Consider the following 17,771-nt stretch of genomic DNA (forward strand, 5'->3'; position numbering starts at 1 on the left):
TAATCAAAATCTTGATTAAGAATATGAATGGGATTTTCGCTTCAGGAACCTCACTGCTGAGCTGAAGCAACAAAAGGGCAAAGTCCATGTCGTTGGATGAAATTACAGATTTATCCTGGTTTAACATTGTTGGACACACTTGGAATAATGTAAGTAAGCTACGCAATGTATAGGTATAGTCGTTTTTAGATAGTTTACAACAGAAAAACTGCATATAGCTTTAAATGAATGGTGTAATGTGGATGACCTATTCTATAAGAATAAATATTTAGACTGAAATTTTAAAATACGATGCATCATTGAACTATCCAACATTACTATTGCTATTTGTATGCTACCTCATATGTGTTTTGCCAAACCTTTGGCATTGTTCCTTAATAAGTGACAAATGGTTCAATGATTTTTTTCTACAGTGTTATGAGTTATTAAGCAAGTGATAAACTGCAATTTTGTTTAGGGTACGGATTCTGAACAGAGTCTGCTTGTTGTATGTGGCCAATGTCGCCTGGCAGAACACATTCAAGTACACTTCTAAGAGAATGGGGCCCAAAAGTGCCTGCCCTGACAGTGACAGTCCTATGTTCCCCGCTTTGTATGTGACCTGCTTGTAAAAGAAAGGGTCCTATGCTCCTTGGTCTGCTATTTTTTCCACAATCAGTGCCGAATTCCCCGGGAAATATGCTTTATTAACCCTAAAACTGCCCCATAACCCTAACCGTAACCTCTAGCCCGAACAAAATGCTGAATTAAATCCGCAAAGGCAGAAGCTTCTGCGACCAGGGAACATAGGACCCTTTTGGGAACATATGAACATATTTTAGTCTGTGGACAGATGTTTTCACCATGATAACTTCAGTAGTCACGAGCAATGAAAGCAGAGTTCGAAAGTAGATGGGTAAGAATTGGGGAAGGGGGCCATTGCCCCCCTAACAAACCCCCTTTTACGCGCAATGGCCTGATTATCATGCAAGACGTGGAAATAGTGTTTCCCTCCTGTTAAAATGATATGGCCCCATGAGGTTAAAGTTAGGGATATGGATCGGTTCAGATTTAGGTTGGGAAAACCGTTTTCGAAACAACACCTGTACTTTAACAACTCACTCCACCCCTGATTTTAATGTTACTAACAACTATTCTGGGGTCTTTAACGACTTTAGGTCAAGAACCCCTTAGCTGAGACAAGCAGGGACCCCCTACTATAAATATTGTAATCAATTGAGTTGCATATTAAACTGGACCTAAATTGGATTATCAATTATTTTTTTACAAGTGTATATTTGCTAATAAAACGTTGCATTCATGTTAATACACAAAAACTATTTTCTTTAATCGTTGAAAAAAGTACCTGACCATTTGGCGGACCCCCTGCAGTATCTCTGAGGGCCCCCTGGGGTTCCCGGACCCCCTGTTGAAGATCTCTGAAATAGCATATGAATGACTCCACTACACTGGGAACATGTCCTGTTTTTCTGTAAATGTATGACTGTCAGGGCGAACTAGGTCTGGTTCTATCAAAAACTCAGTTTCCCATGAATCCTAACATATGTGCCTATAAACGGCGCGTGACGACAAAAGCATGCGCGTGGACACTGGCTTTGACACAGAGCGCTCCGACCTGTAGCGACATGGAGTGTCGCACACTCACAGTGGGTTAGTGACTTAGAGAGTTAGTGAGTTACTCTTAATGTGCATGTGCATTCATGACGTGCAATAAGTCCATTGTTATTGTTTCGGTGTATGCTTTTACAGCTGTAGCTCGCTGCTGACCGTGCTAAAGTCCTCACCAGCCCGGCGTGTAGCTCGCTGTGCAGATAAGACACCGGAGCTGGAGCTACCTCACAGAGGACATAGCCATGGCTTACACGCAGATACTGAAAGCTCTGCAGCGGAATCTACAACAGACAGCGACACGGTACTGCGCGCAGAAATGCACACTCACCCGAGTCAGTTTGCTCCTCCACACGCACAGGACAGCGTCAACAGTATCGAGACTGTCCTTCCACGGGAGAGTCGAGGCTACTTCTCCTGTCACGCCAGTCCTCAGCTGCTTCATTCAGGCACAGAGGCACCGGGGTATTTCGATCCACTCTAAAGCCAGGAATCAAAGCAACCCCGAAGAGAGAGACACGTCGGTTTCCAGGTACCAGAGTGGGAGTCCAAAGCCTTCAGCTACACAAAAGGGTAAGTAAGGCCCTGACAAGTTGTATACTGTACTGTCTTGTGTACTTTAGTTCAGTACGCTCATGGATGGATTACTGAGCGGGCCAACCAGGGGCCCATTAAATGTTGCTGAAACCCCCCACAAAATGATCTCAAAAAGATGCTAAATGACCAAATGTGTACACAAAATAACTCCAAACGACCCATCATGACTACAAAAAGACAAAACAACCACGAACAGATGCTAAATGACTGACAATAGACACTAAACAAGCACAAAGAGACTAAAACATCCACAAAGACAGGAAAAAAAATATTGAAATTTAATTTTAAATTAGCGCAAAAAGTTGCAAAATGATTAATAATAGACGCAACAATAACAAAGAAATTAAGTACAACTAAAAATGGATGAACAATTACCACAAGGAGAGAAAAAAACACGTAGAAAACTGTCTAAAAATAAGTTCACAATGACCACAAAGAGACCCAAAATGACTATAAAACTACTAAATACAGACTCTTTGAGTTTGTGTGTCTTGCTCCTAAGACAGAGTAGGGGACCTGTTCCATGTCTGTGCCCAGGGGCTCATTGTCTCCTTCTCTGTCTATGCATGATAAGATATTTCCCATACTGTCAAACGGGTAGTACCTGATGAAGTACCAAAGCTATCAGTTACAGTTGACATCAAACAGTTGGCTGATTGTCTAATAATTCTCCCCCTCAATATCTTACAGTGAAAGAAGCTGGCAGAGACTTCACCTACTTGATAGTTGTACTCATCGGGCTTGGAGTGACAGGTGATCACGACCTCAAGATTTCAATCAGATGTTTCATCTCATTTTAAGTTAAATAGTTGATGATGACACACTAATGTGCTGTCCTGTGTGCATGTTTCAGGTGGGCTGTTATATGTGGTGTTTCAGGAGCTGTTTTCTTCCTCAAGTCCAAACAAAGTCTACGGGAAAGCCTACAACAAAGTCAGGTTAGACCCGGAGGTAAGAGATCAAAGATCCTGAGGTCAAACAGTACCTCTCATACAACAGTAGACTACTATAATGTACATTTTGCAGTGTTAGTGAATGTATGAATTTATTGTGACAGTTGTTGTATAGTATGTTATCTATTCTATATTCAGTTCAGTGCGAATCTTGAAGTCAACTCCTGTTGAAAAGTAAAGTGCAAGAAAACCTTTTTTTTTCTATTGAAAATGAAGGTGATTGGTGCATTCGGGGAGCCGATCAAGTGTTATGGGGAGACTACCCGTCGAGGAAGGAGGCAGCAAGTCAGGTGGGGATTATGTTTCTATGTCCAAATAAACTGTTGATTAAATACACGAGGTAGTGAACAGGTGCACATTTCTGTCCAGTGTTTTAATTAGACTGTATAATATTCAAGTAAGCATCGGTGTGGCGGTAGTGCTGAAGTATTACAGTATTTTCATTGTGTGTGTGTGTGTGTGTGTGTGTGTGTGTGCGCCCATGTCCCTCCCTCCAGTCATCTGGAGTACCTGAAGGATGGACTGAAGCATATGAGACTAAAGTTTTACATTGAAGGCTCTGAGCCAGGCCTCAAAGGAACTGTACACTCGGAGTCAAAAGAGGTTGGTATTTTCGCTCAAATTCAAAACACTATCACTAACGCCGGGTGATTTTTACCCAAGATCATACACCCAATAAAAAGTACTTGTCATCATAACATGACAATACGTGCCAAATTTGAGTAGTGTTCTTTTATTTAAAACTGTGTCATGTCTCAAAAAATGAAAGAAAAGCATCATGAGGGGACCATATAAAAATTACTGGAAAATTAGGAATTTGGTAACAAAACAATTCCTAAAAAGAAATAGAATAGAATAGAATAGCCTTTATTGTCATTACATTTGCATACAACGAAATTGGAGTGCTACTCCCCCTTGGTACATTTTTAGAAAATAATATATAATAAAACAATAAGCAAAGTATAATATAAGCAATAAACACACAATATAGTATAAACAATATAATAATGTGAACGGTATAAACAGATGGGGAACAGTATAAACAGATGGGTGGAGAACAGAAACTATACTAAAATATGTATATTTAGGGTGGAGCATGTTATATAATATATATCAGTATTGCTGGGTGGAAATCACCCAAACATGTACCTGTAGGTAAAAGTGTGTTTTGGATTAGGAAAACACCCATGCCATCAAAGATGTCAAAGACAATGCAGAAGCTACCCAGAGACCCATGACACTGAGATAAACGCAGCATGATGAAAATCACATAAATGTATTTGCTCGGGTGAAAACCACTCGGCGATGTTGTTCTAGGGTTAAAATGCACTTTATGAAATGGATGTTGCACACCAAATTAGTACGATTCATTTTTAACTATCCAAATATTTAAGAATTAAAGTCCAAGGTAATTTCACATGTGACAACAGATGCTAAATGTATGGAGGTGATCATTTTTTAACAAATCCACCAAACTGAAATAATGTTTTAACTTGCTGACATTTCACAGAATCCTGAAACTGGAAAATATGAGTTTCGTTACATATTTGTGGAGGTAGACACCTACCCGAGACGAACCATCATTGTGGAAGATAACCGAAAGATAATGGACTCAGAAGTGTCACTTCACTGAACAAGCATTGTGCAAATGGGAACTAGGTGTTTGTGTTATTGGCCATGTAGCTGAAGATATTTTGTCAAAGCTGTTGTAAGACATCAACAATTTTGGCTGATTTTAACTTTGCCACAACAACAATGAAGCATTTGGTGCAAAGTTTCCCAGAAAATTGATGGTTGACTCGTGTGTTATTGTTTTATAATGATCAATGAAACACATGAGCTATAAATTGTTTGGACTACAGGATGACCTGAATTTTGAAAAAATGTGTGTATGCCTGTTTAAAACATGTCTTGAAATTGTAATAAAACACATTGGTCTTTTACGAAGGATCAGACGGCCAAACAATAAACAGTATCTGTGTTTTTTTCTCTCAGTGTTGGGTTAAAACTATGGAGGTCACTATGACTTATGATTCAGCTTTATGGAAATGGATGCGTTGTGCAATTGGGGCATTGGCAATAGTAAATGAACCTTTAAAAGGTCTTTTAAAATATTATGTCAAGCCATTTTATGTTGAAAATGCAGGTACCTTGTGTCCTTTACCTTATTGCATTATAAAACAATGGCCTCTAGATGGAGGCAAAGAGTCGACAGACAGGAAGAACCTCATATGACCTTTAAGAAAAGTCTGTCATTCATTTATGTATTAGTCTACATTTTGTATGTATTTGAATAGGTATTTGTTTAATAGTTATTAGATACATTTTTGAAAGGCATCACAGGGAAACCCATTGATCATCTGATTTTAAACATAAAAGCACCTATTGTATGCCTGTTCAAGAATCTCGTCTTACATTTGTACATTTTTACCCTTTTTCTCAAACGAGCCCATGCAACCTTCCATGACCCTTGGAAATAATACAACTTTGTGATTGGCCCCAATGAAACGCCCCAGACCCGAGAGAGATGAATTTTTTTTGTGACTGCTGAGATATAATCTTAGCGGAGGTAGATAACTTGTCACTAGTATTTTGAATCCCTTGACAGTTGTATTGTTAGCGGCACTTTTCTTCTTTTTTATTTATGTATAATAAATAACATCTATGAACCTACCTGATATGGACATTCTCTTTTCTATTATACTACGGCAGCACAAAGTAGCTATAATACTTTAATACAACGGTATTTAAAAACCGAGATACATTTTTCCGACAGCAACAACAGCACTTGAACAGAAAAAAATAGCCGATTAATTGGAATAGTTACGTCAGGGGGAGCAGTTTACGGGAAGCACTAAAACGCAACAGTCTTATGAACACCGCCCACTGTTAAACCCAAGGCAGCATTGAACGCACCGGGATGTGCTAACGTCAAGTCAGTTAGCTAAAACTCTAGGATTAGTTGTTTCTTCAATGTTAAGTTAACGAGTAACTAGCTAGTAATATTGTATATAATACTAAGAAGATGTTTCCCTTACAGAAGGTTAATTTCAGTTGTTTTGTTCGCGGTGTGGGTAAATAAGAGTAGCGGCTGTTGTTTTTGTTGTGGCCTGCTAACTGTTACACGATAGCGCAGGAAGCTAAAGTATCTGTAGCCTCCCTAACTGGCTCTAACGTGACTTGCTTCTCCGAAAACGACAAGGGGAAAATGGTACACATGTCCAGCTAACTCACTCATAAGGCCGTTTATACAGTAAGTTCAAAAACCCTCTTTCCTCGTGTTTGCTAGAGAAGTTACCATCTGGTTTAAGTTATAGTAAGGGCTTTATTAAGTGGGACGCTCTGAGCTTGTGGTTTATAAGTCTGCTTAGTGTTAATCGTGACATATGTTATTCTTTTCTGTTTGCCGTTGCCTTTCAGTAAAAAACAAAACAAAAAAACATTGCATTTGTACTTATACTGCACTGTAACTTCTATGCCTTTCATATTCTTGGCTAATATTTAAACATTTTATTTGCTTGTTTTAGTTTTTTATTATTTGATCCCAATGTCATTTTATGCATTCCTTTCCTATGCTTTTAATGTTTTATGTAAAGTACTATAAGTTACCTTGTTGTTGAAAGGTGCTATACAAGTAAACTTGTGTTGCTTGTTGTTATAGTTTATTAAATAAAGCATGGTAATTAATTATGCCTCCTATGGAAAAATGCTCAAAATTGTTACTATTTCCAGGACCAGTTGTGGTATTGGCCAGAATCAGCAAGTTGTTCCCCAGTTATGAGAGCCTCTACTCGCTGATTGACATCTCACAAAAATGGAGCTGTACTGGTACATGTGAGTTTACTTGTTTAAGTCGTAATTGTTTTAGTCAAATCACTTTTTAAAAAACAAATACAAGTGGAGTTTAAAACTGTTGTGTAAAGCTGCCTATCTCTCTCCTCTCCTATTTTCCTTTACAGAGTTGTTATTATATTCATCATTATCAAGATATTTTTCTACGTGTGCTGGTACCGATCAAGGCAGAGGCAACTGGCAGCGTACTTGAGCAACCCACGCAATGCTCAGATAGTCATTGTTGGAGGAAGGGCCTACCTTCATCAGATGTGTGAGAGAGAGAGTGTAAGTGCAGAACCCCACGTACACACACGTCCTGCATTTGAAACATGTAATCTAGCTGTCAACTACGGAGGAGGTTTTGTGCCTCCAGGATATTATAACTGAGGCGAAGTAGAAGGTTTAAGTAATAAAGATAATATCTATATGTTGGCTCAGATACTTGAGTATGATACACTGAGCCGAAACCGCGCACCCCCATGATTTATGTAGATCCCAAATGTTTTAGTGGGTGAGGGTGGCTGGCTGCGTGGAAACATTTCACTTTAGGCACAACACTGCTTGACGTCATGTTTGCAATGAAATAGTTTTTCGGTTACTGTAACTTTAAATGTTGCTGTCCAACTGAGCTTCAGTTTAGTAAGTATCTTTGTTCAAAGTAAGCTTAAAGAGGAACTACACCCTCAAATTCTACTAAAACCTTTTGTCTCAGCATATTTAAGGATGCAGCAGAGTGACAGACTTGTGCTGTAGGAGGTGTTGGTACGTAGTGTGTGATGTGGAGGGCCGGGGGACATGGGAGACACCGACTGACCACTACTCCGTTGCATGGACAGCAATGTAGAGCTGGTAGTCAGTGCTAGCTAGCTATGAAAAGCTATTGTAAGACTCTCTGTTGCTCTGCTGGAAAAAAGTTAAAGCCCTATGAAGTTTTGACGGTGACTAGAAGCACATTTATGGTCCTTTTTTGAGAGAGCCAATATTTGGGTACCTGTGTTGTAGCTGGGCTATCAGCTCTACTATGAGAGGCTTTACGGAGTGTGTTTTTTTGGGGGGACTACATAACTGTGGCCATACTGTTTATCGCAGTTAACATTACTGTTTTTATGCTCTTAATATCTTTCATATCGTCACATACGTAATAAACCTCAGGGTCTTGCCTATTTCAGTGTGGTTGGTGAGGGGCCAGATAATTCACAACTTTAGATCTAAGCAGAGTTATTCACACCCATTATGAATTTTGTTGAAAAAAATCATGTTAACATCAAATGCCAACAGGAAACTATGTGATTATCTATAGTACAAATAAATAAAAATAGTGCGTAGCTTTGTTTGGCCCTTTGGCAGATAAACTGCGTCACAACGCAAAGTCCAGCCCTATTCTCAGAACTGTCGCCTTTTTTATCCAACTAGAGCTTGCTGTACTACGAGAAAGTCAAATAAGGCCACAGTTGTGTTACATTTTTTGCAGAGGAGTTATTTGCTCTCTCAATGGGGCATGTGGTTTTCGGTCAGTTGCTTTCACTCTGAGTACAACGATGAGAATGGCTACACTCTCTCTCTCTCTCTCTCTCTCTCTCTCTCTCTCTCTCTCTCTCTCTCTCTCTCTCTCTCTCTCTCTCTCTCTCTCTCTCTCTCTCTCTCTCTCTCTCTCTCTCTCTCTCTCTCTCTCTGTCTCTGTCTGTCTCTCTGTGTGTGTCACACTTCTGATGTGAATTTACTTGTATGCTTACATTTTTCGATTAAGTTGGTTTGACCTTGTTGACAACAGAAGTCTGGAAGCGTAGGTCACAGCTTTGATCCTTACTCAGTTAGAAAGTGACTGGATCATTTTTTCAACCTTTTTGTTAGTCTGAAAAAGGCCAGTTTACCAGTCACTGATGTTCTTTGTGCTGCACACCATTTATTTGGAGTTTTTATCCATGTAAATCCCAAGACATTAGAGAAAGAATGGTTTCTTCTAATGTTTAATTTGCTTGAGATTGTGATTATTTTATGTGGTTAGTTTGGGCTGCTCTTTGAGTCATTTGATTCGTGACCTTCATAGTTGTCTTTCTGTTTGGTTTTTAAATCATTGCATTTTGCTGGCATGTGCTTTTTATACATGTTGTGAAATTGACTACAAAATGAAGATGTATCTTCTATTGTTCCCTTCAAGTGCTAATTCTTGTTGTTTTATATGTGTTTGTATTCTCAGTGATGTCCATGCTAATGTCTTTTCTCAACATCAGATTAGGTTTGCATGTAGTCTTTTCTGTGGGCTATGCCACAGGTTTAGACAGCCATCATAGTCGTGCTTCCCCCTGGGCCTTTCTGCTTTACTGCCTCTCTAAAACACCTGGAAGCAATCTCTATGATTCAGAACCTTCCCAAAATATGCTCTGTGAATCGTATAAACAGGTTTCTAGTTTGTACAACTCATTTCTAGCTCTTAACCAGTTCACCCACTTCTTAGTAGTTATTGCAAAATATCAACACATTTCTTTAGTAAATGATTTATTTATATTTAAGTCAATTTAGTCATAATCTGTTAATCTGAACTCTGGCTCAGCTTTTGAGATATTTATCACTGCAGTAGTGACATGATCTTAGAGGCACAGACTGATATTTTTAACATTGTATATTTGTGCAACAGGAAATGCCCTAGTCGTAAAATAAATAAATAAATGGTTCTATTGAAACTGAAAGATGGCTGGACTTGTTAGCCTTGAGTTTCCCCAGATTACTTCTGGCATGTGCTCTATCCGAAATGTTTCTCTGATTTTTAGAGGAAGTCCATTCCAGTTTAAGATTGCCATTCTTTTTGTTTTATCAAGCATACAGTTGAGGTCATATGACTTGTGATAGGATACCCTTAGATGATTCAAGTGAACCAATTCAATGGCAATGTAAAAGATTTTCAGGGGGTCATTAACTTTTAACCCCCTGAAAATCTGTTCAAGTAAATAAATGGTGAAATTTTGAAATGATCCCTTATGCACATATTGTATCGACTTAACATACAATCACATCATGGTAACATGATATATGTGGAGTTTGAAAATTTGAGTTTGAATGTCTTTAGACTAGGTGTATTCAAATATATGGGCTCAAGTGTGCATATGCTGACTAATGTCCAATAACCACTCTCCTACATCATCCCTCCACTCACTTTTCCATCTTTGCTTCTTTTACCTCTTACTCCTCTTTATCTTCCTCCAGTCCCTAATCTGCTCTCGTTCCACAACTCTTCTGTTTCCTCTTACATCCTTCTCTTTTCTCTTCTTCCGTTTTCTTTTCTGCCCCTCTCTTACTTTCTTCCTCTACCCCTTGTTCCCTCTGCCGTCTCTGGTGTATAATGTTCCCTGTTTAGATTTTAATGGAATGTGCAGCAGGGAGGCCCCACGGTCATCCATAACCCTGTACCCTGAAAGTTTTCTGGAGAGACGCCAAGACGACTGGAGTCCTTGACTTAAATGAATTATAGTTGGGGCTGCAGTCTTGATGTAGTATCACTCACTAAGCCTCTTAGACAGTTTTATTCATGGCTACCTGAAAAGACATAGTGAACCCGTAAGAAATATGATGAAACACTTTTGATACATGTAGGTACCATGTAGATAGAGATGGAAAAGATTAGAGATCATCTTGGACCAGTTGTTTACAAAATGAGTGGTGACTTTTATAGGTTATTTGTGTTGTAATTATCTTGAAGTTTGGTGTGGTCTGCTCATACTGCATCTTCCTTCAACACTGTATTTCACGCCGACAACAACAGGATGGCAACTTTGAGCTAATTAAGACCTCAGACTGCAAAGGCATCAATCTTCTTCTTTTTTTTTTTTTTAATGAGGAGCTTCTTCACATAAGATCAAGGATATAAATGTTTGGTGTAATACTCAAACTGTAGTCAGTTTTATCAACTTACAAGTTAGAGGAGTTGGTAAATATATCTGACTGTGGCTACTTGCTCTCATCATGTTTTGTCATTTTATTTCCATGCAAAGAAAATAATCAACCCTTTTTTCAATGTGGGCTTTTAATCCTGTCATTTCAGTCTTCATTTTCTTACAGGGACTGAAATTTATGAAAATTATAAGAATACAGTGAGTGTCACTGCCTAGTGTAATGTAGACAACCATTGCCTAGTTGTGGGATTCACCGGCAGATGTTTCGCTCCTGCATTATGTGTAGACGACTTTATTGGGGGGGGGGGGGTTACCATGGTTCATCAGATTCACACTGAAAATGTTCCATGCTGACCAGGCTGATGTTGGAAAACATTCTTAAAGACAGAAAAGAGGTACACTATGGGCAGCACTATAGTACACTATGGGCTCTTCATGAATATCATCTTGCTGTTTGTTTAGTTGTGTTTGTACTTGTACTCAGTTTAGGCCTCGAGTAAAGAGTTTGAAGGAAGTCCAGTATTATCATAAACGACAGCAATGTTCTCTAGAGATGTGTACAGTAAAACCTGCCTACTTATTATCCTAATAGTGTTAGCGGTGTTGACAATTTTACTGTTAACTTTAGTTAATAGTAAAACTGGTGTATTTCCTGTGCTTCTGCTTTTTTTTATGTGTATCATAAACTCTCTGTATGTTTCCTTCCCTCTGTAGCAAACCTCTGTCTGGCCTAGTTGGTATGGTGTTCAGGATGACCTCTCGATAGAAGAGCCCTCCACAACCCTGCCACCAGCTGCATCCTTCTCCCACTTGGACATGCCACCACCATATGAGGCAGTCTCTGGAGGTAGAGCACACACACACACACACACACTTACTTACACTTTAACACAGTACATACAAACATGGCTAAACCAACTATTGAAGTCACAGAGGTCCGGTCCGGAGAGGTCGTGAAATAATCATCTCGAAATGGCTGCCAATGGCAACCTGGCAACTATTACTGTCAAGCGCTGCCCTGTGTTTACCTTCTTCACGCAGACAGACAAAAATGAAAAGACTGTAGGTCAAAGCTGAGCTTCGTGAGTCTGGTAAGTTGCGCTGGACTGAGAATGGTAGTTACATTCAGCAACTATGACATTCATTCATGCATCTTCCAAAACCCACTCCACATGAGATATAAGGTCGTGAGTGGCCCTTCACATCCCAAGTTACTGTAAATCTCTCTTAATGTGAGAGGAGCCAGATGCATCTGACAGAGAAAATGAAACTGAACTAGACAGATTTGTCTGTATTCTACAGTACTGTATCTGTAAACTTGTCTCTTCTGATTTTAAATGAGCTCACGCGTGTACGCACACACATTATTATGTTTTCTTTAAAAAAAACAAAATGTGCTGTTTGACTAACTTCATGATGGGCACTACTACTACTACCAGATGGGCACTGCTTAAGCCTCGAGTTAACTCCTTTCTGTTGTCTCTCTTTAGATTTCCTGGCAGAAACAAAGCTAGCAAGGGAAAGACATGTAGTTTAACCCTTTCCAATAAGAAAGGGTCATGTACTCAAACATATTGCATTTGGAGCAATCTGCTCTGTACCATGTGTTGAGTTCCTCTATTCTATGTTCCCTTATTTGTTTCTCAATGTGTCATTGTGAGTTAACAAAAGAGAGCATAAGCTTGCCAGAACAGTGTTTGAATCTTTGTATTAAGATTCAGAGTCTCCTCTTCTGCAAATGGCATCTAAAGATCTTAAGTGCCTGTTCTGCCTGACATGTGGTTACAGAGGGTGGACGTTGTGTCATATCAGCATTATGTATCACATCAACCTCATATTCGCACCCATCTTGATCTTTTTTCAATCAATTAAAAAATACCAGAGGGTGTCTCAGTTATATAAATGGTTTGACTGTGTTAATGCTTGGGTAATTAGTGCTGTAGGTAGGTCTTTCAGCCATACCGTACAACATTGCTTCCTACATTTCCCTAATGTGTCAGCACAGACACAAAAATGTATATGGTACGTCATCATCTTCACAGTCAAATGCTCATGTGTAACTTCTAAAAAGACAGTGCCTCAGACTTGGAGACAGTGAAGGAGAGACGTACCGGAGACGCAAGGGTGGTAATCGGCAAGTGACAATGGAGCAAATCTTTGTGAACAACTTGGCGATGAGAAGAAATTCTAAATAGAAGTTGCTTTTAAAGAGTGCTTTTATGAAAACGACATAGAAGATTCAATATTCCACTGCTCTGGGGTCAGTTTATTTTTTTTATTTTTTTTCCCAAAACAAATTTTCCTTGCTATCACTAGGTTTCTGACACATTTGTTTATCCCTAAAAAGTGTTTTCTTTCACGAATTTTGCTTCTGTGTCTCTCAAACAGCTTAGCGAGGAAATTGGAGTGTTTGTTTTGATGAATCGGAGCTTGTTGCTCGTTCAAACGTGGCAGAATCATAAAGAGACAACATAAAGGCACATAAAAGTTATATTGCAGGCATGAATCGAGATCGTTGTTTTGATGCATTGTTCAGCCCTACTGTTGAGGAAAATGGACCTAATGCTTATATTTGACCTGTTTTCTATTTTCCTTTTAGAGGATGATCTGAAGCCCCCTCCCTACAGCGAGTGTGCTCATGCCGCTGAGGCAGACGGCGACGCTCCTCGTCCCTCCCATCACGCTCCTCTCATTTCTGAGGGAGACACAATTAGTGTCAACGAAGCCCCACCCCCCTACACACTGTCTCCCACGACACAAGTCGATCAACAAGACGTCCCTGTAAACCACAGTGAGTCTCAGTCAGAGAGCAGGTCCACCTAATCGATCCCTGATGCCAGTTTGCCTTTTCCATGCACTGCCTTCATACATTCAACCTCAGTGATCGTTGCCAGCCTAAACTCTCACAAGAGCAGATGTTTATTTGGATGCGAGTGTGTATGCGTGTGTTTTTGGTGGTTTTTAGAATCAAGTTGTTTTTCTACTTTGTTTTGTGTAAAATAAAATAATGGTCATCTGAGAAGTTTGGCAATAACAGATGACATCAGCAAGCCTGTGTGCCTCAGTCAGGACCGCAGAACCTGCCTGCCAGCTAGGATGAGGATAATAGCCTTAACCTCTAAGCTCAGAGGGGATCCGTGAGACAGAGATAAGCAGAAAGACAAATACTTTCAGGTGTGTTCTGTTTTAAAAAGTTGTTCCTGCTGTATGTCCGATGTCACTTCCTTTCACAGATCTAAACCAGTTGAACCATAGAAGCGTGATAGTGGAAATTAGTAGTATTTACTTTCTTCTGTGAGGCCTAAAATATGGCGTGTTTGTGTGTTGGTGTGATCTTATGTATATATACATAATATAGATAGTCCAAATAGAATAGAAGTGTTTCAACTTCTGCAAACTGTTATTTCTCTCAATTCTTATTAATACTGCACATGTATTGCAAGAAATTGGAGAGTTTTTTGAATGAATGCACTAATTAAATAATTGCCTCATTGTTGAACTGGTTATGTTTAATATATCAAGGTGATTATACTGGGACATTAGGCAATTCAAGTGCCTATTACATCTGTGAATGGAAGTAAATGAGGAAAGCGGAACAAGTTAGTGAAATAAATGAACACTATGACACCAGACAAGAAATTGTTTTGTTCACCTCTACTGCTGGGCTCTGTTTGTTGCTGCTTTACATTAGCACCTATATGCCAGAAAGCAAGATTCTGTGCAAATGGTAGAAACATGAATTTTGTTATTTCTGTGTCTTTTTAAAAATGGAATCGTGGAATTGGACAAAAGCTCCTGAGGGAACAAAGTGCAACACATGAAAACACATGGTCTGTAGTTGTAGTTCGAGCTGGACGCTAATCAGATCAGTTATGAATTGTAATGTTGATCTGAAGGCTTGAATTTAAAAAGTCACACAAACAATCCTGGAAAGAAAATACTCGCAGGGCTGTGAGCGCAGGCTCAAAACATTGTCGCTGAAAGCTAAAAAGACATTGATAAAACTCAGTTATTACTTTTTATTTCATAATGTTGCAAAATAAAGACTAACCAAAAATGTTCTTTTTTTCTAACAACGGTGTCTTTACCTTGTAATCTTCATGTTAATCTGCCACAGGCTGGTAGAGGTCCGCCAACTTTGTGTATTTCTTGTGTTCATGTTTTCTGATATAGTAGTGCTTTGGAGGAGGTTGTTACTTTCCTTTTTGCTTGTTTATATCACTGCAGTTCAGATAATCCGGAAATAACACTGTAATATAAGAAGCTCCCAAACTATCCACTTCCTGCGTTGGTTTCAGCAACAATATAATCTGTGTACAGTTTCTGAACAATATAAAAAAACAATGAATGCTGTATAAATGTATTTGGGGCCTTTGGGAAAGTATATAAAAGGGGATCTTCATGGGGAGTCAGAATTTTTAAAATGTGTGTTAATGATAATCCTTCATATTGTGATGACAAATCGTGGAGCATCGGCCACCAATGCCTTTAAAGAACCTTTCCTGTGGTTTTAAAGTCTGAAGCATGCAAAAGAAAGGCTGCAAGGTACAAATCGGAATGTAGCTTTAAACTCCATTGACATCACTAGCACTGCAGCAGCAGCAGCAGCATGATGATGATGATGATGATGATTGGCCGAAACCATAGTGTTACAGGCTCCCACTGTGCTGAACGTCCTGTTTGTTAACTTCATGTTCATTCCCATGGTGGTTGACGAATCAAATCTCTCCACTTGGTAGCTTTGTGAGTTAAGGGGAGTTGACTTTTGTGTTTGGATTCGGGTGAAATCTGCCTTCTGTATTAAACTGTTTTTTCATAATTTGGCTAATGTTGTTTTCTTGCTTTACCTTGTGTATGAAGTCACTTCTAAACAGTTTCCCTGCACGATAGAGGGAAAGCTCTTCGGGCTCAAAAATATTATTTTTACACACTCATAATGTCCATTCCTGATTATTTGTTCATGGATGCATGATTACATTTGGATGTTACCACTTCTGTTTTTAAGCAAATGTTTAAAACTGTTTGTCAGTCTCAAGTCCAAACTGTGACAGCCTTGATGACATCATCAGGGTTATTTAGTAGAGAGGCCTTTGAAAATACATGTCAGAATAACCCTGCAAGTTTTTAAGTTTTCCTGGGTTTGACACATTTCTTTGAACACTTCTTTAGTATAAAATTCCCTTTTTATTTATTTTTTAATATCACAAGCTGTCTTCTTGCTGCGCTGCAGTGGTGGGAGATACACAAGGAGGGAATTTTGTACTAAAAAGACTTAACTGGATGATGCTTCCTTCATTTGTCTGTTTTCACAGTCACTATAGCCATAAGGGGTGATTACAGATTGAACTAAAACTGTTCAAATGCATATATGTGAGAATTGTTTCGAGACCAACTTGGAGGGGAAAAAAGTGATCCTACGACGAGCCACTAGAGAGCGGTCTTGCACCAAAGATGACTCCAACCGCATGTTTCTGTGCAGCCTGCACCTGTTGCTGTGCCTGTTTGCTGTGCAGTGCACTTGGTTGGTATCACCTCAGTATTGATTGATGTCTTTTATTACACATTTTTTTGTGGCAGAAAATGACATCGACATTTGTTCCAAAGTTTTATACTTTAGATGGAAAAAATAATTGGGCTCGATCGAGATCAATTGTACAGCCCTCTTGTGGAATGTATAGCAGAGTGGATACTCAAGGACATTCATTTTTCATATCTTAGCCTCTCAGACGCCGCATCACTAAGCTGCATACAAATCAGTTGAGCTGAACAATTCACAATGTGTGCACACTTGATTATAAACCTTTTTGGTAAGCAAAATACTCTGTATGAGACAAGTCTGATATATTTGACAGCCACTGCAAAAACAAGCCACATAAATAAATAAAAGTGGAACCATTGGGACTGGAAGATGATCTCATGTTCATGTATGTTATCATTAATGAGATATATGTAATGACGTAAATACAATTAGCAATTAAAATGCACTTGCACGCTTCATTGATTCTTTTTGAATGAGTTATTGAAATATGCCTTTAAAGATTGAAATGAAGGTAATCCATCAACAATACAGCCTTCATTCATTCACGTATTCATGTGTGAGCACATCTTGTGTCAGTGTTAAATATAGTTGGATAAGCCCTTTGGTTTGTCACTCCTGTATGCAGCACGCTGGTTTATGCCTTGAGTAATTCGTGCTTTCAGGGGAATTATTTGCATTTTGGGAAACGGGCAACAATCCATCATTTAAACTGCTTTACTTATCATTACATCTCAGTATAAACAGATGTAGAACACAGAACACTCTCCTCAAGGATATTCACTGAAGCCTTTCCAAGATTATTGAGGTCTTCAAGGCCGTTTGAGAAATCAGAATAGACGGCTCAATTAGTCTGTCAAAGATGTATTGCACCTCCAAGCGTTGCATATATATATATAAATATAGTGCCTATCAAATGACTGGTATTTGGATGGTGGTGTGCATGGAGTAGTCGTGGGAAAAGCCATACCCTTTTTTGATTTCAGCAAGAAAAGCACAGTCCAGGCATGGGCGAGGATGGATATGATGTCAAAAAATATGCCTTTACTTATTTCCCACCTCAAAGTCATTTCAGGAGGGGTTCCCCATTAGTAGACTGCCCAAAGGTGTTATTTTACACTGTTTAAATTTTTATCCTGCCACAAATTCATGTTGCATCCGTGTGCACGGACTGTAAAACATCACACAACATCGGAACATTAATGAGCTTTGCGGGTCATTTAACTGCTAACAGATTTCTTCCTTGCTATTTCTGAACACCATCACTTTTTGTTCTACTTTCTCACTCTGTTAGATTGATTCAGTTTGATGTACCCAAATATTCACTTACTTAGTCTGTAATGTGCATTCAAATGA

General features: G+C 39.1%; 2 protein-coding genes across 3 annotated transcripts; both read left to right on the forward strand.

Annotated features, from left to right (window-relative positions):
* The first annotated feature begins 1,601 nt into the window (after positions 1–1,601).
* On the forward strand, positions 1,602–5,116 carry timm21 (translocase of inner mitochondrial membrane 21). Of its 2 annotated transcripts, XM_083936477.1 has the most exons (7): positions 1,602–1,650; positions 1,750–2,181; positions 2,896–2,958; positions 3,059–3,156; positions 3,375–3,448; positions 3,656–3,761; positions 4,669–5,116. In XM_083936477.1, the coding sequence occupies exons 2-7, from the start codon at positions 1,854–1,856 to the stop codon at positions 4,789–4,791; spliced, it is 792 nt and encodes a 263-aa protein (XP_083792603.1). In that variant the 5' UTR covers positions 1,602–1,650; positions 1,750–1,853; the 3' UTR covers positions 4,792–5,116. The 2 variants fall into 2 exon arrangements, with proteins under 2 accessions (XP_083792603.1, XP_083792602.1); XM_083936476.1 differs by having other exon boundaries at positions 1,608–2,181.
* A 948-nt stretch (positions 5,117–6,064) lies between these two features.
* On the forward strand, positions 6,065–15,698 carry LOC310963149 (uncharacterized protein). Its single transcript, XM_083935831.1, has 5 exons — positions 6,065–6,411; positions 6,891–6,992; positions 7,118–7,277; positions 11,594–11,726; positions 13,479–15,698. The coding sequence occupies exons 2-5, from the start codon at positions 6,973–6,975 to the stop codon at positions 13,700–13,702; spliced, it is 537 nt and encodes a 178-aa protein (XP_083791957.1). The 5' UTR covers positions 6,065–6,411; positions 6,891–6,972; the 3' UTR covers positions 13,703–15,698.
* The last annotated feature ends 2,073 nt before the right edge of the window (positions 15,699–17,771 follow it).

Source organism: Echiichthys vipera (genome assembly GCF_963691815.1).
Source record: "Echiichthys vipera genome assembly, chromosome: 21".
NCBI classification, from domain to species: domain Eukaryota; kingdom Metazoa; phylum Chordata; class Actinopteri; order Perciformes; family Trachinidae; genus Echiichthys; species Echiichthys vipera.

What these genes read in the sequence shown, in the direction of transcription:
- timm21 (XM_083936477.1), top strand. Translation starts at nt 1,854, where the DNA reads ATGGCTTACACGCAGATACTGAAAGCTCTGCAGCGGAATCTACAACAG. An exon ending in GCCTTCAGCTACACAAAAGG is followed by an intron (nt 2,182 to 2,895) that starts GTAAGTAAGGCC and finishes AATATCTTACAG; the next exon opens with TGAAAGAAGCTGGCAGAGAC. An exon ending in GGAAGGAGGCAGCAAGTCAG is followed by an intron (nt 3,449 to 3,655) that starts GTGGGGATTATG and finishes CCCTCCCTCCAG; the next exon opens with TCATCTGGAGTACCTGAAGG.
- LOC310963149 (XM_083935831.1), top strand. Translation starts at nt 6,973, where the DNA reads ATGGAGCTGTACTGGTACAT. An exon ending in ATGGAGCTGTACTGGTACAT is followed by an intron (nt 6,993 to 7,117) that starts GTGAGTTTACTT and finishes TTTCCTTTACAG; the next exon opens with AGTTGTTATTATATTCATCA. An exon ending in ATATGAGGCAGTCTCTGGAG is followed by an intron (nt 11,727 to 13,478) that starts GTAGAGCACACA and finishes TTTTCCTTTTAG; the next exon opens with AGGATGATCTGAAGCCCCCT.